The sequence below is a fragment of the Peromyscus californicus genome, unplaced genomic scaffold (genome assembly GCF_007827085.1).
Source record: "Peromyscus californicus insignis strain IS unplaced genomic scaffold, ASM782708v3 Scaffold_3__1_contigs__length_106647218, whole genome shotgun sequence".
Classification (NCBI taxonomy): domain Eukaryota; kingdom Metazoa; phylum Chordata; class Mammalia; order Rodentia; family Cricetidae; genus Peromyscus; species Peromyscus californicus.
The window spans coordinates 28,127,455-28,152,302 of record NW_026294551.1 but is presented as its reverse complement, the minus strand read 5'-3'; the positions used below and the strand labels follow the sequence as shown (position 1 = coordinate 28,152,302).

The 24,848-nt window shown below is 49.0% G+C and overlaps 2 protein-coding genes across 3 annotated transcripts; one reads left to right on the top strand and one right to left on the bottom strand.

Moving 5' to 3' along the window:
* Nucleotides 1-309: 309 nt before the first annotated feature.
* Nucleotides 310-16,866, top strand: Lrrc59 (leucine rich repeat containing 59). Its single transcript, XM_052757471.1, has 7 exons — nucleotides 310-605; nucleotides 2,381-2,440; nucleotides 5,077-5,235; nucleotides 5,460-5,564; nucleotides 10,159-10,231; nucleotides 13,176-13,349; nucleotides 14,938-16,866. The coding sequence occupies exons 1-7, from the start codon at nucleotides 501-503 to the stop codon at nucleotides 15,183-15,185; spliced, it is 924 nt and encodes a 307-aa protein (XP_052613431.1). The 5' UTR covers nucleotides 310-500; the 3' UTR covers nucleotides 15,186-16,866.
* Nucleotides 16,655-22,900, bottom strand: Eme1 (essential meiotic structure-specific endonuclease 1). Of its 2 annotated transcripts, XM_052757470.1 has the most exons (8): nucleotides 22,114-22,900; nucleotides 21,901-22,028; nucleotides 19,829-19,915; nucleotides 19,613-19,731; nucleotides 19,321-19,441; nucleotides 18,977-19,092; nucleotides 17,496-17,685; nucleotides 16,655-17,280 (listed from the first exon to the last, which is right to left on the bottom strand). In XM_052757470.1, the coding sequence occupies exons 1-8, from the start codon at nucleotides 22,880-22,882 to the stop codon at nucleotides 17,104-17,106; spliced, it is 1,707 nt and encodes a 568-aa protein (XP_052613430.1). In that variant the 5' UTR covers nucleotides 22,883-22,900; the 3' UTR covers nucleotides 16,655-17,103. The 2 variants fall into 2 exon arrangements, with proteins under 2 accessions (XP_052613430.1, XP_052613429.1); XM_052757469.1 differs by having other exon boundaries at nucleotides 17,096-17,685.
* Nucleotides 22,901-24,848: the final 1,948 nt, after the last annotated feature.

Here is a 24,848-nt window from a genome sequence, read left to right as displayed (position 1 = left end):
AAAGGCTGAAGCAGTCAGTGAGGAGAGGAAGTTTAGGGATGATCTCATAAATTTGGATGCAAACCCAGCTCCTGTAACGTCCAGTCTCTGCTTTCCGCTTCAGCCGCCCCTGGACTGCCACGTCTAGCAACTCAACTCCTCCGGGCAGAGGCGGCGCCCTGCAGCTGCAGTACAGCAGCCTGGGCGGCAGAGGGCGCGCCGGCACACGCTAGGGCCGCTCTGGCCCAGCCCTTCTCAGTGGTCGCGGAAGGTGACGTGGACACGGAAGTGGTCGTCGTCGCGGCGGCACCGGTGGGAGCAGGGCCCTGGGCTGGGAGTGCGGCGGGCGAGCGGACGGGCGGCGGAGGCCTCGCAGCGGCGGCGGCGGCGGCGGCGGCGGCGGCTTAAGGCGCAGTCGTGGTCCGTTGGGTGCGAATCCGCCGAGCCCACGAGCGGCTGCTCAGCCCTCTCTGCTGCCCGTCGGAACCCGGGAGCAGGGACCCGCTTAAGCCGGCGTCATCATGACCAAGGCCGGTAGCAAGGGCGGGAACCTCCGCGACAAGCTGGACGGCAATGAGCTGGACCTGAGCCTCAGCGACCTGAATGAGGTCCCCGTCAAGGAGCTGGTCAGTACGACCCCACGAGCCCCGGGAGCCCACCTATACTCCTGACGCCGGCCCCTGGCGGGCAGGCCTTTCTCCCAAGCCTCAGTTTCCCGATCTTTAAAAACTAGGTCTCCGGGGAGGCTGCGGTCGGCCCCAGTGTTCTTATTGCGATGTACACGTGTCACTTTGGCACAGTTCCAGAAGATAGGGAAGCTCTACCTACCCGACCCCTGGGCTCTTTAGAGGCCAGGAGTGAATTTACCCTTGTTTTGGAAGCTCTCACAACGTCCAGCTTCCTGCTGGGCCTTAAAGTGGGAACCCGCGAGAGCGGTGGCTGGATGTGTTCGAGGATGAATGAATGACCTGGTCCCGGGAAGTAGGCCTTCAGAGAGACCTGGGTGTGGCGCCGAACCCAGCTTTTCTAAGAAGCCTGCAATCCCAGCTGGCTGTCTCAGCCCGGAGGCTGCCCTCCTTGAAGAAAGTGAAATCACTCCGAAAGACTGGCAAGGTCTCATCCCAGCTGCTCTGAAACTGTCGGGAATCGCGCTTTACCCTCCATCCTCATTCACCCCTACCCCTGTTCCGAAGTCTAAGGTCCCGGGGACATCCTAGTTTGTTGCTAGTATGGAGCTACATCCTCCATCTGTGGGTTTCCAACTCCGTGCTCCCTAGCCCTAACGTCCTATGTTGGCTTCAGTTTGGATGACCTACACTTTCTTTATTGCCGTTCAGGAACCGCATTTGCCCTTGTCATTTGGCCTGGTCGTTCCTCCACTGTGGCCGTGTAGTATGGTGGTTTGAATGGCATGCCCAGTTCATATCCCAGCTCCATTGCTCAATAACTGAATGTCCTTGGCAAGTTAACCAACCAACCTTTATGTCTAGATTTCTTCGTTTACAAAAATGGTGTTAACGGTTCCCATCTCATACATTTATAAGTATTAAAATCATAATGTCAAATCCTTGGAAGGTAGCAAATGTCAATAGACATAGCTGATGTTTTTCCACTCTGTGATATCCAGAAGTCCTTTTCAGGTGGTCATTTGGACAGTTCAGGTTGGCCTAGGATCCTTAACTGAACGTTCGACTCCTTTCCCACTCTAGGAAGATGGCCAGACTTGTTTGAGCCTGGCCCTAGGACCAGAAACCATATCCTCCAGGCATGTGGTCACTATAGCACATGAAGAAAGGGTCAGTTTTGCAGAGCCTCTCTAGTCCTGGACACCATTGGAAAGTAGAGGCAGGCTGTGAGGGCCTTGCTCCCACTCTGGTGTTCCCTAGCCAGAGCCCTCCTCAGAGAAGGCACTCAGTACCCATACACGTTGGTGAGTGGATGACTGAATGAATGTGTAAATCAAACTATAGAGCTTTATTAGACCCAGTTCCTGCCCTGAAACCTAATAACAGGGCATTAGAGAAGACTTTTCAAGTGCCCTGGGTTTTTTTTAAGGATCAGTTTTCCGAACTTGGACATTCTATGGTCGGACCCCTCCTCTTGCGGTCTTCCTGGGTCTTAGTTGACTGGCATTTTCCTTCTTATCCCTAAGAATATTATACTTTCATGCCTTTCCCCTCCTCGGGGTCTCACTATGACGCTGAGGGTAGTCTTTGACTTGACATCCTCTTGCCTTCTGAATACTGGGATTACAGGCATGTGCCACCCTGCCCCCACCCCTATATATATATTTTTAAGGCCTTTGTAATTGTGGGAACATTCTCTGGAAAATGCTTCATTAGCAGATGTCACTGAATCATTCCAGTTGTTAGTTTGACATGTTTTTCTCATCTCTTTCTAGGCTGCACTCCCAAAGGCCACCGTACTGGATCTGTCCTGCAATAAACTGAGCTCTCTTCCGGTAAGACTGGCAAATACCAGTGAGTTCTGGAGCCCTGAATGTTCTTCATGTTGCTGGGGGTGAAGGGTGGCATAAAGTACAATTTCAGGATAGGTCTGCAGACAGGATCCAGCTAAATCTGAGGGTATTGGTGGGGACCAGTGGAAGAAGGTGGTTTGTCTCAGAAGTACATTCTTTAGAACAGCGGGCGAGGCAGGGCATAGAAAGGTAAAGTCAGCAGGATACTGCCGAATCACTTGCCGGGCTCATCTTTTTTCTGCTTTATTTTAGTCTTGACAAAAGTAGTTTACCTCTCTTGCATAAAGGAGCTAGAGACCATTGTGTCTGTTTGCTCTATATTCTGTGGAAATGTGAACCCTCGTCCCTTGCATCCTGTTTTGTTTTGTGACAAGGTCTTAGGTAGCCCAGGCTGGCCTTGAAACCCCTGACCTTGCTGCTTCCACCTCCTGCATGTTGGGACTGTAGGTGTGTGCCACTGAGCCTGGCTTGTTTTGTGGTTTTGTGGTTTTTTTTTTTTTTGTTTTTTTTTTCCGTTTTTCGAGACAGGGTTTCTCTGTGTAGCTTTGCGCCTTTCCTGAAACTCACTTGGTAGCCCAGGCTGACCTCGAACTCACAGAGGTCCGCTTGGCTCTGCCTCCCGAGTGCTGGGATTAAAGGCATGCGCCACCACCGCCCGGCTGTGGTTTTTTATTTTGAGACCGTAGACACTGTGTGGCCCAGCCTGACTTCAAACCCGAGCAGTCTTCTCCTGTTTGCTTCCCAAGAGCTGGGACTTCAGGCCTGAGTTCCCACGCTGGGGCCACACATTGTTTGATGAGGAACAAGAAAGGCTGTGGTTTGATGGGATGAGTCCCTGGAGATTGCTTTTCTTGTCACGGAGCATACCCAATGTATATCAAGTCCTTTTGATGCTTTTGGAATTTTTCCCCCTTTTTTTGCATAGAAAACAATGTGTCATTATAACATTTGAACATAAATAATTGTATCCTGCTCATATGCATGCTTCCCACTCTTCCCCCATCATTCCTCTTCCTTTGATTTTTCTTGGAGAACTTCTTCCGGTTCTCTTTTTTCTGGAGACAGGGTTTCTCTGTGTACCTCAGGATGGCCTCAGACTTCTGAGTGCTGGGATTACCGGTGTAATAACACCCAGCTGTTACTTCACCCATGTGGGCATTGGATTCCTTCAGCCTCTCCTCTCCTGAGCAAGGCCACCCTCCTCTGTGGCGGTGCTCCTTTGTCATCAGGCTGTCCCTCGCTGTCGGTGTTGCCTCTTGCACCCTGTACCATGGCCAGTCCCACCTTGCTGGATTCCAGGGTAGCCTCTTGTTGGCTCAGGTCTCAGGGGAGGAGTTGAGAAGTTAGCAGTTTCTACAGTGGCTCATTAGTCCAGCCCTCTCAGAGTTCTCTTGGGCCTCTCCTGTTGTCAACAGCATCGCTTCTTCCCACAGCTCATTAAAAATGGTTTCTATTCCAGGAAGTATTGTGTGTCTGATTAAAGAAGGGTAGCAGCTCCTTGCAGCTTCACAGCTGCTGTCCACTGCGCCCCACAGTCACTCAGCACCCCTTCAGTTCTCTCGTCGACGAGTCTGTTCTGTTGTCTGTCCTAGGAACTTTTCTTTCACTGTGCAGCATGTGTCCACTGGTGTTGAGTCCCCACAGGTCCCCACAGAGCATGAACAGTGCCTCATTAGCTGAGCTGTATTGTCACTGTCACATGGTGCTCAGCAAAGGGTAATGTCAGGGATTTTTTTTTTTTTTTTTCTGTGCTAAAAATGAGTCTGGTTTGAGTAGGACAGGACAGGTTCTAGGCATTTAGTTACTTGTCCTGACACTCACTGAGCACCTGTGTAAAGTACTGTGCTAGGTGTCACAAAAAACAGAGACTAAGACTTAGTACTCAAGTACTGGCCATTTTTATAAAAACAAGTATATGTGTGTTTCTTTTCTTTTGGAAGGATATTGGGGGCAGGGGGAATTGAACCCAGGGCCTCATGGATAAGCTATGCCATTTCTGTGTGTGGTGCTAGGAACTGAACTGTGGGCTTTGCATATGCTGGGCATCACTCCACCACTGAGCTATCCCATAGTCCCATTTGTTGTTTGAGATGAGGTTTGGTTATTCTGCCCAGGCTGGCTCCAACAAAGATTGTACCAGCCTCCCAAGTAGCTAGGAGAACAAGTGTATACTACCATGTGCAGTGAGAAATCTAATGGAAGATGAAGACAGGGCACCGTGGGGGACAGGAAAGGCCTTGTGTCACTCCAGCAGCAGTGTGGAAAATGAGCTCATTCGACAAGATGAAAATGTTTCAAGACAGAGCTTTTCTGTGTAACAGCCTTGGCTGTCCTGGAACTCACTCTGTAGACCAGACTGGCCTCAGACTCACAGAGATCCTCCTGCCTCTGCTTCCTGAGTGGGTTATATGCATTTCTAATGCAGATTTTGTGCTATGCTGCCTTCCAAGCTTGTCTAGGTAATTACTGTAATAGTATGTGCTCTTTCCACTGTCATTTGAAGAGAAGGAGCTGGCATACGTTGGGATTTACACAGAGATACTCTTGACTTGGGAGTTGCTACACCTTTACCAAAGTGTGTGAGCCCTGGGCCTAAGTCTTCTTTCTCTGGGTCCTAGTCGGATTTCTGTGGCCTCACACATCTAGTGAAGCTGGACCTCAGCAAGAACAAGCTGCAGCAGCTGCCCGCAGACTTTGGTCGCCTGGTCAACCTTCAGCATTTGGATCTCCTCAACAACAGGCTGGTCACCTTGCCTGTCAGCTTTGCTCAGCTCAAGGTAATATGCACCAGGGTTGCCCGGCCAAGTGTGGTCAAGGGCTCAGGGGCTATGGGAGCATGACCCTGAGCAGAAGAGGGGACCAGAAATGCCACCTGGTTGGCCCTGCCTCAGCTGGCTGTTCTCTTAGTGGAACATAGAGTTTTCTTCTAGCTCCTTTTGTTCCACTTTGAGGGAGTTTGTGTGAACTCAGGCTTAGCCAGCCTCTTTTCCTGTCTCTGTAGAACCTGAAGTGGCTGGATCTGAAAGACAATCCCCTGGATCCTGTCCTGGCCAAGGTGGCAGGAGATTGCTTGGATGAGAAGCAGTGTAAGCAGTGTGCAAACAAGGTAGGTATGAAGCTCCCAGGGGGCTCGATCACATTCTCCCCTGGGACTTGCCTCTCCCTCTTCTTGTTTATCCTCCCAGGGAGGGTGCCAACAGCTCCGTGTTATTAAAGCAGCAGGTCTAGGTGAGACGAGTCTGACAGGGAGAGGTCTGTGTTGCTGTGGTTACTTAGTGTTTATTATTATTTCAAAAGATTTAAGTATGTGCCTGCATGAGTTTATGTGTACCATGTACTTGCAGATGCTCACATAGGCCATGTAAGAGGGCATTGGACCTAGAGTTACAAGCACTTGAGAGCTGCCTGATATGGATGCTGGGAACTGAACCCAGCTCCTGCAAGACAGCAAAAGCTCCTAACCACTGAGCCCTGGTGCATTTATTTTACAAGTAGTGGGGCCATCTTCTCTACTGCATACTTTCTTTTTCAGAAACCACTCGTGCTCCAATCTGGCATTGTGTTGACAGTTGTTTTGTTTATTAGCTTATTTTTTAAATGTTAACTTTTTTTAAGAGTTTATTTTTGTTTTATGTGTATATGTGTTTTGCCTGCATGTATATGCACCACATGCAGCCCTGGTGCCGGAAGAGCCAGCAAAAGGTGTTGTTGCATTGGACTTAAAACCAGTTGTAAGCTGCCTGAATTAGAAGCTGAACCCAGCTCCTCTGCAAGAGCAGGTAGTGCTCTTAACTGCTGAGTCATCTTGCCAGCCTCTTTATTTACTAGGTTTTAAATCTATGCATTTGTGTGTGGCGGCCAGAGGACGACATTGGTTACATCCTCAGGAATGCTGTTCACATCTTGAGAAAGGGTCTGTCCTTGACCAATTAGGCAAGATTGGCTGTCCAGTGAGACGCAGAGATCCTCTTGTTCCCACCTCGGTAGCACTGGGATTACAGGTGTGTGCCACTAAGCCCGGTGTTCTCACTGAGTGCTGGGGATCAAACCCAGGTCCACATGCTTACAGGCAAGCCTTTTTACTACCTAAACCATCTCTCAGCTTCAGCAGTTGTTTTACTAGGACATAGTCCTATGCCCTAGCCTTAGTAGGGTTAAAGCTACGACTTTTCTGAGGCAGCAGTTTGGCCAATAAAAAAGTTAGGATTGAAGGCCAGCAAGGTGGGTCGATGGGTAAAGGCACTTTACTGATGGGGACTGATGACCTGAGTCCCATCCCCAGGACCCAATGGTGGAGGGAAAGAACTGACTCCCGAGTTGTCCTCTCACCTCCACATGCACACGCCTGGGCACATCACATCTCTCCTCCTCCCCTCACACAGTAAATAAACCTTTGAAAAGGGGTTAAGAGGCAGGAGGGAGGACTGAGACGACCGAGCAGTGGAGAGCACATGCTCTTCTTGCAGAACACTCGGGTTTGATTTCCAGCACCCACACTGGCTGCTCAAGCGGGATCTGATACCTCTGGCCTCCCTAGGCACTTACTCTCCCTTCCTCCCTTCCCCTCCCCTCCTCCTCCTCCTCCTCCTCCTCCTCCTCCTCTCTCTCTCTCTCTCATATATACACACAAACATTTTTTTCTCCCCCAAGACGGTTTCTCTGTGTAGCCTTCGCTGTCTTGGAACTGGCTTTGTAGACCAGGCTTGCCTTGAACTTTGTAGACCTTGCCTGCCTCTGCCTCCTGAGTGCTAGGATTAAAGGTGTGCACCAACATGCCCAGTTTTAAATCTTTTGAAAAGGGGGTTAAGGTTTAAAAGTTTATAGCTCATGTCCCGACAAGAGAGTGAGGAACCAGAGACATTTGTGCAAGACAGACCTTCCTGGTGACCAGTTTCCTTGATGATCCCTTACCTTGCTCATTGAGAGCAGCACTGTGCCCTCAATAATGCCCACTCTGGCAGTGGAACACCACTTCAGCTGAGCACCAAATGGCTTACTATGTCTGGGTACTGTGGGAACAAGATAGACTTAGCTGTATTTCAGTTAATATAAGCTAAATGTATGGGAGGGGTCTCCTCTGTGAGCCTCAAAAGCAATGGCCTCCCCCCCCCCCCCCATCTACTCAGGGTTTATATAATCTCACCATCATTGTTACAAGAAACCAACCAAGCTGAATGGTAACATAACCAGGGAAGGCAACATAGGAAGCCAAGGCTCACATGGTCTGTGAAGCGTGTTGTGAAAACTTGGTGTTAATGAGCAATTTCAGTTCTGAAGACTCATAGTGGCCACTATTTCTCTGCCCTACATGCTTTATACGTGTGTCTTATAGTCTTTATGACCTGGGAAGTGGCTGTTTTCCCTTTTTTCTGACCTGTGAAATCTCAGTGTACATGCACCATTCATCTCTCCATGCAGCAGATAATGTCAGATGGTATAGAATTGATCATCCAGAGGGGACTGTGGTAGGGTGCTTGCCTAGTGTGCATGAAGCTTTGGGTTTGAGATCTCTAGGACAGCATAAAACCGAGTATGGTGGCGCAAGGCCATAATCCCAGCACTTGTGATGAGGCAGGAGGATCAGAAATTCAAAGTCATTCTTGGCTATGTAGTATGTCTGAAGCCAGTCTGATTGACACCCATTGATAGTTCATAGCTTATGGCCACAGAAGTAGTTTGCATTTAGTGTGGAGGCACCTCTGCTCACACATTTCTTCCAGACGTGCTCCAGGTAGCGCAGTGCATTGTGGATGGTAACTAAAACCACAGTCCTTGACAGTACTGGCATGGCTGCCCCGGGCTGCAGCACCTTCAGGTGCTGTAGAGGAGTGGCTTGGGGAGTCAGAATAAGGTCGGAAGTTTCTAGAACAGCATCTGCCCCTAGGAACTTACTTTAGGGGAGTCTCTTTCATTTCTGAGCTGCCTGTGTTTTCAGATCGTTTCTGATGGGACCTTGAAGCCAGGGTAAGAATGGGCATGTCAGCGCCAGCCGCACACTTGCTTAGTTAGTATCCGGTTTGCAGTGGGACCGGACCTTTGGACTCTTGGGCTCTCCTCACCATCATCGTGTCGGCCCATCCTCCTCACCATCGTGTCCGCCCATCCTCCGGTGCCTGCAGTTCCTTGTTGGGTAGCCATTTTTATAAATTGGATTCCCTTGGGTGGTGCTGGTAGGTCCAAGTCCTGGGTTAGCAGTTTGTGGCTTCAAACCAGGCTGTGGGAGAGGGTTCTGCAGGCCGGCTGTGGAACCCCTCTTGGGATGAGTGCGTGTGAGCTTGAGGTTTCCTAGAACTGAGTTATGCTGGAATACTCATATCTGACCTGAGGGTCCTTCTGCTGTGTTACTTTAGTTCAAGTTTTCCTTGTCCTCTTTATCCATGCAGTAAAAATGACATGATTAGCAGCAGTGTTTATTGAGTGCCCATCATGCTGCAGAATGCTGAGTGGCCAGAGCAAGTTACCACAGTAGGCCAGAGAAGCATATGTTATCTCTGGCTTCCAGATCAGAAAACTTGCTGAGATCACACAGTATGATAGAGTTTAGATTGCCAGGAGCTCTGAGTTACACCCATGGAACACCAGCTTCTAAAATTACAGGACTAACAAAATAAAACAAAAACAAAAGCCAGGTGGTGGGGCGGACCTGTAATCCCAGCACTGCAGAGGCAGGTGAGTCTTTGTGAGTTCAAGGCTGCCTGATCTACAGAGCTAGTTCTAGGATAGCCAGGGCTACACAGAGAAACCCTGTCTTGAGAGAAAAAAAAATTACAGGACTGAAGGGGATGGGTAGCTCAGTAGTAGAGCATGTGTTTAATATGTAGAAGCTCTACGAAAACAAATAGAAATGATAAAAGGATTTTGGCTCCTCTGTGTCCACAGTGAGAACATTTGCAACTCTTTCAGTTAGAGGTCATCATCCATGAGTTGAGCCTGAGAATTTGGGGCCCTGGGTACTGATTACAGTGGGCAGTGTTTGGGCCTTTCTCTTGGAGCTGTCTTCTGCTCAGCGGGTCAGTGCTCAGACCTCAGTTGTGCTACTTTGTGCTGTGTGCTCTGGGCACATCAGTCCATCTGGATTTTCTTCCTTTTGTACTAGAAAGCCAGGCAGTCAGTCAGGTGGGTCTAGGGCCTTCACAGTCACATCTAGCCTAGGAACAAAACAGTGCCTGCCGGTGGCTTAGCTGGTGTGCTGGCTCATGCCTGTCAGGACTGCCACAAATGCAGGGCTAGCCTGGGATACCTACTGATCATTACTTTATCTCAAGAAACCCAAACCAACAAGAAACCAGAGGGAATTATAGTGTATGAACAGGAACAGGCTAAGGGCCTGTGTTCGCCAAAGGAGAGGGGTCAGGAGAACATGGTGAAGGAATGCTGTCTCCCTGGGGACAACAGGGAGCCTCTGGATGAACTATGTGAACTGTGAGGGTCGTGTGAACGACAGAACTTTTCATAGATTCTAGTTGGTGTAGTGTTTTACCGGAAGCTTTTTTCTGACAGTCTTATGAACTGGACTCATGTGACTCTTCTGCAATGAAGTATTGAAGATACAAAGATAGGATTATCTCCATTGGCTCTGTCCCACCTTCGGGGCCCATAGTCTAGGATCTTGAAATGAACGGTCTCTTTCTTGAGTCCTGAACAGACATGAGCTGTGAAGACTGCTACCTGCATAGCTCAGAGCCTCTTCTCTCCTGCAGGTGTTACAGCACATGAAGGCCGTGCAGGCAGATCAGGAACGAGAGCGACAGCGCCGGCTGGAAGTGGAGCGAGGTGGGTGGCCATCCTCCTAGTCATCTCCCCTGTCCTTAGTCAGCCAGCAGTCTTAGGCTTCCGGAACAGGATCTGTAGGAGGGTGCTCAAAGGGGGCGGGGGCATAGGCAGTAGAGTGGCCTCCCTGTTACCTGATACCTTTCTCCATCCAGGCTTCTCTATAGTGCTCCACAATCAACAAGCAACTGCTTATCATGTCTCTGCTTTGAGGTGGCCATCCTCTGAGGGTGAAAGGACCCCTTCAGCATAGCTGGAGCCAGATGTGTGGGCACACACCTCTAATGTCACTATTTAGGAGGTTGAGGGAGGAAGATCACTGAATTCAGTGACAGGCTGGGCTGCAAAACAAGACCCTCATCTCAGAAGGCAAAACCCAAAATAAAGAACCAATGAGACAAAAACCCAAGTAAAGCCCCACAAACAAAACAAATCACTAGAGCAGACCCATCTCCGTTTCCAAACCCCCAGTATGAAACCTTCCCTATAGGAGGAAACTCCTTGGAGTTTTCAAGCCTGAGGTTGGGCAGATATCTGTGATTCTTTCTGCTGTTCTCGGTCTGTTAGCTAGTCCTCTGTGTGACTCTCACCATCCTGTGGAACCACATGCCTTCTGGCTTGTCTTCACGACTGTGCCATCGCCACACATCTATCTTCTACCTCTCAGCTCAGGATCTTTTTGAAACAGGTTAGATACTGCTGCGGTGTGCTTCAAACTCTTTCTTGACTTTCCATTGAATCTAGAATGGCATCCCAAGTTAGTGAGGTGTGAGGTGGCCAGCAGACCCTCTGTGACCAAGACCAGTCTCCTCCTCCACACAGAGGCAAGCATGCCGTTAAATTAGCCTGTGCACACTTTCTTTGGCAGCACATAGACCACAGCTTAGCCATTCCTTTGCCTAGACACACTTAACTGAAGTTCCAGGATGGCCAGAGCTATAGAGAAGAGACCCTGTCTCAACAAACCAAACCAAACCAAACCAACAAAAAACCCCAAACCAACTTCAGCAACAAACAAGGAAATGAAGTTGGGGTGGGGATTAGGCAGGTGGAGGTAGGTCTGGGAGGAGTTAAGAGGAGTAGGGTGAATATGATCAAAATACTTTAGATGAAATTCTCAAAGAATTAATAAAAAGTATTATGTACTTATTTATTATGGGGTCTCATTATGTAGCCCTGCTAGAACTCACTATGTAGACCAGGGTGACCTCAAACTCAAAAAGATCTGCCTGCTTCTGTCTCTGGAATGCTGGGATTAAAGTTTTGCGCCACCATACCTGCCCTAAGATATTTTTCCAAAGACAGCAAACAGACTGGAGAGATGGTTCCGTGGTTACAAGCACTGGCTGCCCTTCTAGAGCAGCTGAGTTTCATTCCCAGCACCCTGTGGTGGCTCACAACCATCTGTTATTCAGTTCCAGGGGACCTGACACCCTCTGGCTTCCACAGGCATTGTGTGCACATGATGTACAGACATACATGCAGGCAAAACACCTATACACATAAAACTAAAGATAAGCTTTAAAGAAAGAAAATAATGCGGCCATTAGAACTTGCCCTGTTTTCTTCCCTCTGCATTTTAGTCTTGACTGGCTGGCTGACTTCTAAGCTGCAGTGGGAGAAAGGATGTGTACAGTATTGACTACTGGCAGTCCCTGAGCTCACCATGCAGGAGTTACAACTGTCCTTGCTGTAGGCATGACTGCCATGGCAAGACAACTCACTCCTGCTATGTCCACTCCTTGCCAGCACCAGGTTCCAAGAAGCTGGGTGTGGCCTGTTCTTGGCATTCTCTGTGCCCAGCTGGAACACCAATTGTTCGCATGGAAAGGAACAGTGGGAAGCTACTGTCCCAATGGGGCTACTGTTCAGCTCCGTTATGGATCTCCTAGGCTTTCAAGCCCTAAAAGGGCATTAAGCCACCATTTTGTGGTATTCTGACTTTGGAAACATGTATTTCAGGCTTCTAAATGACTAATTTAAAAATGCATTTTTAGAACCAATAATTTGGAAGTGGGATGCTTCATGTAAGCACACATGAACTGTAAAGTCAACCTGAGCAAATGTTGTGTTGAGTAGATTCTTTGTGAATCAAGTTGGTGTAATTCTTTAGAAAGATTGTACTGGCTAAAGCCCTGACACGAGCTCACCTCACCATCCTCCTCCCTGGCCCACGTTCATCCCACAGAACCAATACCTCCACTATAGCTCGTTCCCCTTCTGTGCATTCTTACTATTTTTTGTGGGAGTCGTTCTCCAGGCTGGTCTGAAACTGGAGGCTTACGGATCCCCCACCCTCAGCCTTCTGACGATTTAGTTATTTTCTCTGTGTGCCCATAGGACACATGTGGGGGTAAGAGGACAACTTGTGAGAGTCTGCTCTCTCCTATATGGGACCTAGGGGTAAAACTCAGGTCATCAGGGACTGGAGAGATGGCTCAGTGGTTAAGAACACTGGCTGCTTTTCCAGAGGTCCTGAGTTCAATTCCCAGAAACCACATGGTGGCTCACAACCATCTATAGTGAGATCTTATGCCCTCTTCGCTTGTAGCAAGGAGGAATCTCTTAATAAGACTCAGTAAACCCTGAGAGAAACTTCATTTTTAAAGGGAAACTTAGTTGGCCCAGGATGGTCTTCACCTCACTGTGTAGCTGAGGGTGGCCTGGACCAGGTGATCCTCTACCTCAGCTGGGAGTACATTTTTCATAGATTTTCCCTGTATAGCCCAATCTAGCCTCAAACTCATAATCCCACACACCCCTCCGCATCTCTCCCACCCTGAGTGCTGGGATTATAGACTTATGCTCCTGCATCTGGATTCTCAGTGTCTGTGTGAGCCATGGCATAAGGGAAAAGTCAGATGAAGCCACACTTCATCACTCGGGTGGCAAGCTGCTGGGGGGTTGTGTGTGTGAGAGGAGTCATGCTCTGCATATTGTGTTGTAGAGGCAGAGAAGAAGCGGGAGGCCAAGCAGCAGGCTAAGGAGGCAAAGGAGCGTGAGCTGCGGAAGCGGGAGAAGGCAGAGGAGAAGGAGCGTCGGCGAAAGGAGTACGACGCCCAGAAGGCTTCCAAACGGGAGCAGGAGAAGAAGCCCAAGAAGGAGACAAATCAGGCCCCAAGTAGGTTTGCTTTTCGTTGACAGCGTGCAGCAGGGACGGAATGGTGGTTTGTACTCCTGTGCTTGTTCGTCCTTGCCTTGAGCAGGTCACCTAATGTCACTACTGCCTGTTTGCCAAAGATAGGGCTGTACCTGTTTGCCAGCAGGGGAAGGAGAAGTGAGAAAACACTCATACAGTTCTTGCCTAAATTGGGCATGGTGGTACTTGGGAGGTAGAGGCAGGGAGATTTCTACATTCAAAGGCCAGCTTGGTCTGCAGATCAAGTTCAGGACAGCTGGAGTGACGTAGTAAGACCCTGTTTCCAAACCAACATAAACCAATTCCCCCACCTTTTTCTGCCTAAAATTCTCAAGCATTTTCTTATTATAAATGTAATGTGTAAAAAAAAAAAATGTTAACACATATTCGTAACCTTAACAGTAGGGAAGCAGAGGCAGGAGGGTTGTAAGTTTGAGCCCAGGCTGGGCTACAGTGAGAACTTATCTCAAAAACAAAAAGGGAAATTAATATATGATCATGGGGCGGGGTGCATCTTAGCAAACAGCAGCCGCACATGACCATCCCTTGTTGGAGTGGTTGCATTTGTAATGTGGTATGCTTTACCCTCTGAGCTTATCTTTTTTAGGGGGTAGGGTGGGGTTTGAGACAGGGTGTCTTTCTCTCTGTAGCCCTTGCTGTCTTGGAACTCATTTTGTAGATCAGGCTAGCCTTGTACCTGGAGATCCGCCTGCTTCTGCCTCCCAAGTGCTGGGATTAAAGCCATGCACTACCATGCCCGGCTCCTGAGCTTATGTTTTGAGAAAAGGTCTTGAAGTGTAGCCTAGGTTAGCTTTGAGTTTGTGATCCTCCTGCTTCAGCCTCCAGAGTGTTGGGATTAGAGGCATGAGCTACCACAACTGGCCAAGCTTTTCTTTTTTTAGAGATAGGCATTATTTTGCCCCAGACTTTGTGCATAGTTTTTCCTTTGGAGACCGTTGCACCATAGCAGACTGTCCTCAAACTTCTTTTTTTTTTTTTTTGGTTTTTCGAGACAGGGTTTCTCTGTGTAGCTTTGCGCCTCTCCTGGAACTCACTTGGTAGCCCAGGCTGGCCTCGAACTCACAGAGATCCGCCTGGCTCTGCCTCCCGAGTGCTGGGATTAAAGGCGTGCGCCATCACCGCCCGGCTGTCCTCAAACTTCTTGTGATGTTTCAGGCTCCCGAGTGCTGGGATTACTGACCTGTGCCACCACACCTAGTTTACACAAATTATATAATAGTGACATTTGTGATGTTAGTAGTTTGGACCCATCCCCCCAAGTGGATGGCAGTCTATCCCTTCTGAACACCCCATGAGCTTCCTGTGATCCTAAGGGCCCCAAACCATTTATCTCCCTGTTACCAAAGAGAATGGAAGACCCTGGGAACTGAGTTACAGAAGGCAACAGGATGAATCCCATCTTCAGATGTAGTATGTAGTTCTTAGGGCTCTGAAGAGCAGGAGAGTTAGCTCTCATTTAGATGTTCCTAAAACATGGACTTGAGAAGGGAGTGGATCTGCATGGATTATAGAGCTGCTCTCTACAAACTGACTTATTTTGTCCCTCCAGAATCTAAGTCTGGCTCTCGTCCTCGCAAGCCACCACCCCGGAAACACACACGCTCCTGGGTTGTGCTGAAGGTGTTGCTGCTCTTGCTGCTAATGTGTGTGGCAGGAGGGCTGGTTGCATGCCGGATGACAGGGCTGCAGCAGCAGCCCCTCTGCAACAGCGTGAACACCGTCTACGACAATGCCGTCCAGGGCCTGCGCCATCATGAGATCCTCCAGTGGGTCCTCCAGACCGACTCCCAGCAGTGAGCTTGTCCTCAGCACCGCTGCCTCCCAGCCTTGGAGCTTGGATTCCTATGGAATTGGGTTCTGCTGGACACAACCTCTTTTTAGCGTCAGACCTACCTGCCATCATCAAATGGCTGCTGATTGGCACTTGAGGCCTCCCCTTTGTAGGACTTCTTTGTTCCTTAGTCAGGGTTCCCTGGTGGAATGAGGAGAGATGGAGAGGGGAGGAAGAGTTACCTGCATGCCTAAAGGAATAGGCTTAGGGGTGGGGAGAGAGAAGACCTACGTTTTCTAGTCACACCAAGCTGTGTAAGGCAAGGTTCCTTTCTACCAAATGGTCAGCTGTCACTACATTTATACTTTTGTATGTCAAACCCTTTCTTTCATTCCTTCCTGGGTAACCAGGACAGATTGGAGGGCAGTGTGTTACTGGGGACTAGGAATACTTGGATAAATGTAGCCTAAGGTGGGAGGGTGGAGTAATGTTTCCTTAAAGATCTCAGACAGTTCAACATTTTAGGAACGTACAAAATGCCCGGCTGTGAAGGTGACTTCACTGCCATTGGTCCAGTGTAACACTTTGAGGCAGAGCAGAGGGAGCTGTCCATGACTTGCCTACACTGTTCTAGCTGGTCTAAAGCAGACCCACCTCTCACTCCACTTCTCTTCCTCTCCCTGATGTCATTTGGCCTCCTTTATAACACCCAAGAGAATGAACTCTCACTAGAATTGTCTTAGCCAAAGTGAGTCTTTCATAATAGACAAGGCCTGCTACCCACAAGTAGATCTCATACCGTCAGGGTCCTGGGAAGCTCCTGTGGAATTCTGCCTCAATTTAAATGGCTTCCACAAAATGGCAGTTGGCCAGTCTCCCCGCCTCAGTTTAGAGCATTAACTCCCTGGTGGTCTGGAAGCAGAGGCAGATCTCTGCAAAAGCTGCTCAGGGACAGTTCCACTAGTACTTGGTGTGGTGAAATACCTCAGAGGCAGCCTAGAAACTTGACTTCCAAGAAGCAGGTCTAGAGGTGATCTGGACCTGTAACAGAAGGGAAGGCAGTAGAAAAGTGGGAGCCAAAGGGAAACAGAGTCACAGGGTGGTGCTGTAGAGTGGTACACATACACAATTAAACGTTAGCACAAACCAGGGCAGCACCACCCGCCTTCCTGCTGCTACCGAACGCATTTTTGCTCCCCTTTCCCTTGTCTCTTCACAGCAGCTGGATGAAGGATCAGAAACAACTGTGTCTCGGTGCTTATTTGCTAAAAACTCCCCAATTGCAAGCTCCTTGACTCTCCCCTAAGGGACCAAGTTCTGTCATAGTTCAGAGAGTACCCTAGTGACCCATCTGGATAGGTCTGTCCCTCAAAACTGTCCTGACACTGGAAGAAAGGCCTTTGCTTTCTCCTCCCCAGATAGCTCTGCCGTGTAGGTCCACATCTTCCTCAGAATCACTACACATTCCTTTAGTCTTCCTCCAAGCTCCAGAGCCATTGGTATAAATGCTTTATTGATAAAGTACATACTACACATGGTGACATCATGAAAACAGAAGTCAGCCGAGTCATAGTTCCCTGGCTGGTTGAGGCAGCTCAGTGGCTGAGCCTAGTCAAGCCAACCCGCAGGCAAGAGTTCACTCTGACTTCGAGATTTGATGCTTATTCTTTGGATTTCTACAATTATTAAATCCGTGTCTGAGTGGTCTGCCTTTCTCCTCTGTGTTGTGAGGGTCGACTGGGGCAGCGTGGGGTGGTCGGTTGTCCACGGCATCTGGCTTGCAGGGAGAGGACCAGTAAATGCTGGTGAAGGTAGATTCAAGTGTCTCAGCCTTCTCTGTTCCCACAAGGAGACTCAATCCCTAACTGTACCTGGGGCGTACTTCTGGCCCCCTCTCTGCTGTCAGGGATCAAGGTTGGGGAAACAGCCTGTTGCTGAGGGGTGTCAATCAACACTGTCTAAGACGAGATCTGGTTGCAGTGTGGTCATCTGAAGGTAGATCCGCCTGGATAGTTCTGGCCCAACACGGCGGGAGGTGGCTGTCACACCTTCTCCACGGCGTACCTGTATGTCAGCCAGCAAATTCTGGCATTCTTGCTCGGAAAAACACCGCTGATACGCCTGGAAGTGGTAAATGACCCCTTAGTCCCATACCACCCATCCATGGCCATCCCTTGGTTCAAGAGCCAGGATAGGAGGGTAGTCAGGTCAGTTTGAGGCAGGGGAACCTGTCCTTCCTCAGGCCAGACAACCCACACTGCTGACCTACATTCTTGGCCCCTCAACAAAACCTCCCTCAGGCACTTTGGAGAGTCAGGCCACCCATAGCAGTATACCTGCACCAGGAGCTGTGGTGAGGGATAGGTATCCACAATAGCACTGGCCATTTCCAAACTGACTCGGTTCAGCTGCTGGATCTGCCTCCTCCAGACTAGTGCGAGTCCCCTACCAGCTGGGTCCACTTTCATCCCTCCAGCCCAGTCTTTCTCCAGGCAGAAGGAAAAGCTGGTTTGATCCCGGAGCTTCCTGTAAGAGCACCATTGGGAACCTAAGTTCCTCCCTCCTACTTATTTGTCCCCTCAACTGTGGACTGAAAAGTTCTCCAGTGACCTGGAGGTAGACTCGGTGTTACAGCAGGCCAGTTTGAGTCTTTGTTCTCAGCCACCCTGTTGGTTGAAGGTTCCCTTAAAAATTGCATTTAGTTGGGGGTGGGGTGGGGTGGGGCTGAGGGCTCAGCAGTTAAGAGCCCTGACTGCTCTCCCAGCACTCATGGCAGCTCACTACCACCGGACTCCAACTCCAAAGGCTCTGGTGCCCCCTTCTGCCTTCCTTGGGCACTGCACATGTGTCATGCACACATGCAGGCAAAACCTCCATACACGTGAAAAGAAAATCGCATCTGGGGCCTCAGGGCATGAGTGAGTGGGTAAAGTGCTCGCTGCATCTGGAACCCAAGACCTCCAGAGGGTTATGGGATATGGAGACAGATCCCTGGAGTCACAGGACAGCTGTCCCTACATACGCAGTGGCAAAGGAGTTCCTGCATTTCCGGTAAGGGTCTGTACCTGAGGTTATTGCTCACACTCTCATACACGTGCATACACACATATACACATGCAGAAAGATTAAAAAACAACCCCTGCTTGCATCTAGTCCTTTTCACTAGAGAAGGTATTGGGTTTTTTTCCCTGATGTGGAGGCACAGGGGACTGAGAATTGGGCAATTTGAAATCTGTTTCTGGTTCTCACTTGTTAGAGGCTTAGATGACTCATTTGGTTCTCAGTTCCCTCAATATAAAATAAAGCACCTGGACAGGGCTGTCTCTGAGGTCCCTGAGTTTTCAGTTCTGACTTGGATCACTCAGGATCTGACCTGAATGAATCCTAGTAATCCAGCATCAACTTATACAATAGACTTACATCTAAGTTAGAGTTTTTATAAAGGGCTGGAATTGAGGTCTTTATTTTATATGTGAGTATTTGCCTCCATATATATATATATATCACTTACTTGCCTGGTGTCCTCACAGGCCAGAAGAGGGTGTTAGATCCCTTGGAACTGGACTTACAGACAGTTGTGAGCTGACATGTGGATGCTGGGAACAGTCTGGGTCCTGTACAAAAGCAGCAAGTGTTCTTAACCTCTGAGCCATCTCTCCAGCTCCCTAGATTTGAGGCTTTTGCCAAGAATCTCCAGATTAAGATAGGCTTCTGCCTAAAAACAGACACTGGGCCGGTGGCAGTTTAGAACCAAGGGAAAAAGCATGACCTGGCGTGGGCAGAGGGTGGAGGTGGGGAGGCTAGCTAGGTCACTCACTTGAAGGGAGCTTCAGCCACAGCCTTTGTAAATGCACAGGCGATGTCAGCCAGCTCTTTCCAGCTCTGCACCATCCGAACCTGGGCTTCTGTGTGTAGCTGCAGATCCACCAAAGCCTAGGAACCCAAGGGCAACAATAAACAATAGACTAGAAGAGCGGAGAGACCGGTCGGAAGTCTTCTCAATGTTCACTAAAGCTACACTCAACCTCTTGGCTCTATTTATCCCTTTCCTACTCAATCCAAGGAAGACAAGTGCTAGTGTGCCTTTTATTTGATCTCAGTTGGAAACCTCATTAGATAACCAGTGAGCACTCACCTGACCTGGGCAACAGGATTCCTTACCTCTTCCATGTCTACCCTGGACATCATGAGCCTTGTGCTAGACTCTTGTTTCTTCTGCTGCTTCTCTTTGGCCTGTTTATTTGCCATTCCTGATTTTCTTCTCCTTGGAGGATTCTGAGCCCTGGAACAGCAGCCCCAAACTGAGCCAGGCAAGTGTTGCGAGATAATTGACCAGCATAGCCCACGCTTGGCAGGGTCACCACCTTGCAGAACACCTCATAGCCAGGGTGAATAAGCTGCCCCTTGATAACCCATGAACTGCCCCTTTAAGGCCTATAGGGCATATCCATACCTGAAGCATTTCTCCTGGTCCACAATCACCAGTGACAATGCTTTCCCTGTCCTTGCTGTGACATCAGTTACAAAGCCCCGAATTGTCTCCTTCCCTTTCTCAGTGCTGCCTGGACTTCCCTGCATAGTGGCAGAAAGGGCATTGACATTGGCTCCTTGGGAAGAGGCTGGCACCATTCTATGCCTCAGTTCTACCCCCTGGCCCCGCCCCGCACACCTGCTCTAAGTTGTTGACCATGGACATGAAGGCCTCTGCCAGGAGCAACACCAGGATGGTCGGCTCTTCCACCCAGTCTTTTCCATCCTGCAAAAGACCCGAGAACACAGCAAAGGGCGGGTCAGCAGCTGTGCTACCTGTGGGTGGGCTGGATCTGGGTGAATGGCCCTATGGAATAATAGCTTTTCCTTCTTGGATGATGTCATGGTGGCAAGAAAAACTACCTGTGATCCGGTCCCTCCCCCTCAACTGTTTGTTCAGGGCTGGCGCACTGCATCTCAGAGACAGAATATGAACAGGGTGGGTAAGGTGATCCAGTGGCTAAAAGTACTTGCCACACAAGCCTGGTGACTGGAGTTCGATGCCTGGAACCCATGTAAAAGTGGAAGGAGAGAAGTGATGCCACATAGTCGTCCTCTGACCTCCACACATGCACCACAGCACACACACATGTACACAACAATAATACATTTTTAAAGCCGAGAGTGGTGGCGTACACCTTTAATCCCAGCTCTCAGGAGGCATTGGTAGGGAGATCTCTGTGAGTTCGAGGCCAGCCTGGTCTACATAGAGAGTTCCAGGGCACTCAGGGCTACACAGAGAGACCCTGTCTCAAAAATAAACTAAATTTAAAAACAAGAATAAGAAAGGATTGCCAGGCATGGTGACGAATGCCTTTAATCTCAGCACTTGGGAGGCAGAGGCAGGTGGATTTGAGTTTAAGGCCAGCCAGGACTACATAGAGAGACCCTATCTTAGAACAGAAAAGAAGGGGGCATTGGTGCTGGGTATGTAGCTCAAGTAGAGTGTTTACTTAGTACACATGAAGCCCTGAGCTCCATCCCCAGCAGCACCAGGGAGAAAAGATAAAAAAGAAAACCTTCATCAGACCAAGGGCTCAGTCAAAGCCAAGGTGCTTCAGGGTCAACCACCCCACAGTAACAGGGTGCTGAAGAGTGACTGGGAGCCAGACTTGGGCAGTTTTCTCACGGTCCCTAGAACCCAAATGCAAGACTCCTAACATAGCAGGGTGCAAGTGGGGGAGCTCTGGGGTCAAGTTCCAGCTGTGACCCGGAAGCCTGCATTCAGCTTTTCTGATCCCATGTCTCTATCTGGGAAGTGTGGAGATTTCAGCCTTCAGGACAGCTGTGATCGGAAGACGAGAGAACGTGCAGAGTGTCTTCAAAGACAAACTGCTCTGTGAAGAAAAGAGGTTTCGTTGTTTGTTTCTGAGACAGGGCCTCAATATATAGTGGCCTGATCATTATATACAAACCAAGCTGATTTCAAACTCAGAGATGCACCTGCTTCTGTCTCCGAAGTGCTGGAATTAAAGGCGTGTGCCACCATGCCCAACTATGAATATAGTTTTGCTAATAATACTAGTTAAATGTGTAGGTGACTGTCCTAAGTTACTGAGAGAGCTATGAGGGACAAAGGAGAGGGAGACGAGCATCTTAATGTTTCATTTCTAAACTCTTGAAGGGTAGAGTGTCTGGATTCACAGATAGCGGGGATGATGGGAACAGTCAGTACAGCACCGTGAGACCCCGGGCTGGAGGATGAATATGTGCCCTAAGCCTACCAGATGCTAGTGCCAGGATACCTCACTTAGACCCTCCAACAGGGGAAAGTGATGCTACCAGTGGCCTCACTCTACAACAGGCAACTGAAGTAAACTGCAGAGTCCGGAAGTCAAGCCAGGAGTTAAACACAGTTGCTCCAATCCCCAAGTCCAGTTAGAGAACTAGGGAAAGCACACAGATTCTCTTCCCCTGTCCCACTCTGCTTAACTACACTTGGACATCACAGGATCCCCAGGCCCCTGGGCTCCCAGCTGGGAACCTGAGTGGTACGCTGGAGGGGAAAGAGAATGAACCCTGCCGGTTCATTTCCCAGGCTTGCCCGTCATAGTGTGGGCCCTCTCATTCTTCTGGGTTCTGCTCGCCACTTCCTCCCCTCATCCCTTCAGACTTGGGGACAGTAACAGCTGAGTCACTCAGTCTCAACCAGGGGCAGTGCGGCAGTCCTAGAGGGTGAAGGGGCAGGAGTCTCCAGCCAGAAGCTCGTACCTCTACCAGCTCTATCCTCCTCCTCCAAGTGATACTTCGGGGCACGGCCTGGGCTTCAATCACGCAGCTGCACTCCATGGACTGCAGTGCTCCCAGGAGCTGGCCCCCACCTTCCATCTCTAAAAGCACTGCAATAGATTGGAAAGGACTGGTCATGGGGGAGTCCAGGACACAGACAACCGGGCTCAGGGGGGAGCTGGAATATGGGAGAACCTGGGTCCAGCACCACCACAATATGCTTCAGGCATTCCTCCGGCCTCTGGGCTTTCAGCCTATCGACCATCGCTGCCTTCTTTTTCTTCTCGGACGGCCTTGGGGTGTTTTCCTTCCTGCTTGCTTGGCTTGGCTGCCAGCCTCCCCGAGAGCCTCTTCTCTGGACCTTCTGACTGCGCTTGGTTCTCTTCTGAGGTAGAGGGATGTCAGGAATTGTTTTAGTTACTGCCAACTCGCTGCAGGTATACTGGTGATCTGGAAGCTGATGGCATAGACTGTGTAAGACAGAGTCCCCGTCATTTGCTGGGCTCTTCTCTAAGGCACTGCGCAGAGGAACGTCAGCAGGGATCTTTGGAAATGGCTGCTTTTTCCAGTCACATGGTCCACTTGTATTATTTTGATGATCCGAAACAGTTTTAAGTGAGGAGCTGGAGTGCTCAAGGCTCAGCGGCTTGTGTGTCAAAAACTTACATGTGATCCGCTCAGCCAGGGGGACAAAGACATCTTCATCCTCACTTCCACTGCTTAGCACTCTGACTGGCCCTGCTTGTGTGGGAGCTTCAGCTGCATCTAGGACAAATGGTGGATCTTCCAAGCCTGGTGACAGAGGACAGGAGGCCTCAGAATCTGAGGGGACCACCACATTCTCCCTCTGAGGCTGACTCCTGTCAGCTGAAGGTGGTTCCTTCTTCAGAAAGGCAAACGTGGGCAATTCCTCAGAATCACTCTCTGTGGAAAGCATTGAGAGGGATGGCTTTCTTAGAGCCATCAACACACGTTATCAAATTAATTGCCTAAAAGGAGAGAGCAGACATATATGAGACCATTCAAGCTGGTCCGCTAGAGGTGGCCAAGCTTTATGAAGATAAATACGTTAAGAGAATCAGAGAAATAGGGCGTGCTCCAACACATTCAATCTGGAACTCAAAATGGACACACTGGGACGCCGACAGGATCCCCACTTCAAAACCTTTCCAGGTCATGGTGAGTTATAATCAAAATATGGTTACTATTACAAAACTTTAATGGGAATACTAGCAAAACACAATACTGGCCCCTTGCTGATCTCTGCGTTCAACACAGTTTTCGGTTTTGTCTTTTTGAGAGAGTCTCCTGTAGCTCAGGCTTGAATTCATGTATCTGAGAATGACTGTGAACTGACCTCTCCGCCTCTCACAAGTGCTAGGATTACAAGTATGCACAATCATTCCCGATTTGACATGGAGATCATTAAAAATGTTCTAAAAATATTTGTGTTTGTGTGGGGGCGTGTGCATACCCCAGCCCATATCTGGCAATCAGAGGACTTGCAGGAAGTTGGTTTTGTCTTTCCACAATGTGAGCCCTGGGGATTGAACCCATGTCATCAGGCTCGGCAGCAAGCACCTCTGAGTCATCTCCCTGGCCCCTAACATGGAGATCTTTACAAAAAAACAAACAAAACAAAATCAGGAACATGCTGGTGCTGGAGATAGCGGTTAAGAGTTTGTATGGCTCTCACAGAGGACCAAGTCCAGTTCCCGGCACCCACACTGGACAGCTCTCACAACCACCTGCCATTTCAGCTCCAGGAAGATCTAATGCCCTCTTCTGGCCTCCAGACGCATCAAATAAAAATCAGTGAATTTTACAAAAACATAGGTTAAGAAGATGGCTCAAGGGGCTGGAGAGATGGCTCAGAGGTTAAAAGCACTGACTGCTCTTCCAGGGGTCCTGAGTTCAATTCCCAGCAACCACATGGTGGCTCACAACCATCTGTAATGAGATCTGGTGCCCTCTTCTGTATACATAATAAATAAATAAATCTTTAAAAAAAAAAAAAAAAGATGGCTCAACAAGCAAAGACACATGTCACCTAGGCTGCTAACCTGAGTTCAGTCCCCAGAACTGACAAGGTGGAAGGAGAACTGACTCCCAAAAGTGGTCCTCTGATCCCACATGCATACCTGAGTGTGCTTGTGTGCATACACATACACACAGTGAAGAAAAAATAATAATTCACATAATTACTTTTTATTTTAATCCACATTTATAAGTCCCAGAAATAGTATATATTATTTAAAATATAGTGTAGGAGGAGTTGGAATAGTAGTTCAGTGGTAGAGTGCTTTCTTAGCATGTATAGAGTCAAGCATGAGTTTAATCCCCATCATTACACTTAGCAGGTAAACAAATAAATCACTCATACAGATTAATGGGGTCTGGTATGTTTGTATTGTTAACCATTACCATCATCTAGTTCCAGAAAGCCTTCACCACCACGAAAAGAAATCCTATTAAAAACTGGGCATGCTGGTGCACAACTGCAATCCCCCCTCTTGGGAGGAAGATACAGGATACTTTGAGTTCAAGAACAGCCTACATGCCGGGTGGTGGTGGCGCACACCTTAATCCCAGGCAGAGGCAGGCGGATCTCTGTGAGTTCGAGGCCAGCCTGGTCTACAAAGTGAGTTTCAAGAAAGGCACAAAGCTACACAGAGAAACCCTGTCTCGAAAAACCAAAAACCAAAAACCAACCAAACAAACAAAAAAGAACAGCCTACATGACATAGTGAGAGTGTATCAAAAGAGAAATTCTATAACCATTAAAGTCATTCCCCATTCTTCCCCTCTCTCAGCACCTAACAACCATTCTGTAGTCTGTATGTTTCATATAAGCACACAGTATGTGCCTTTTGTGGCGGGTATCTTTCACATTCATGCTTTCAAGGTCCTTCTGTGGCAGTACTGTGCTC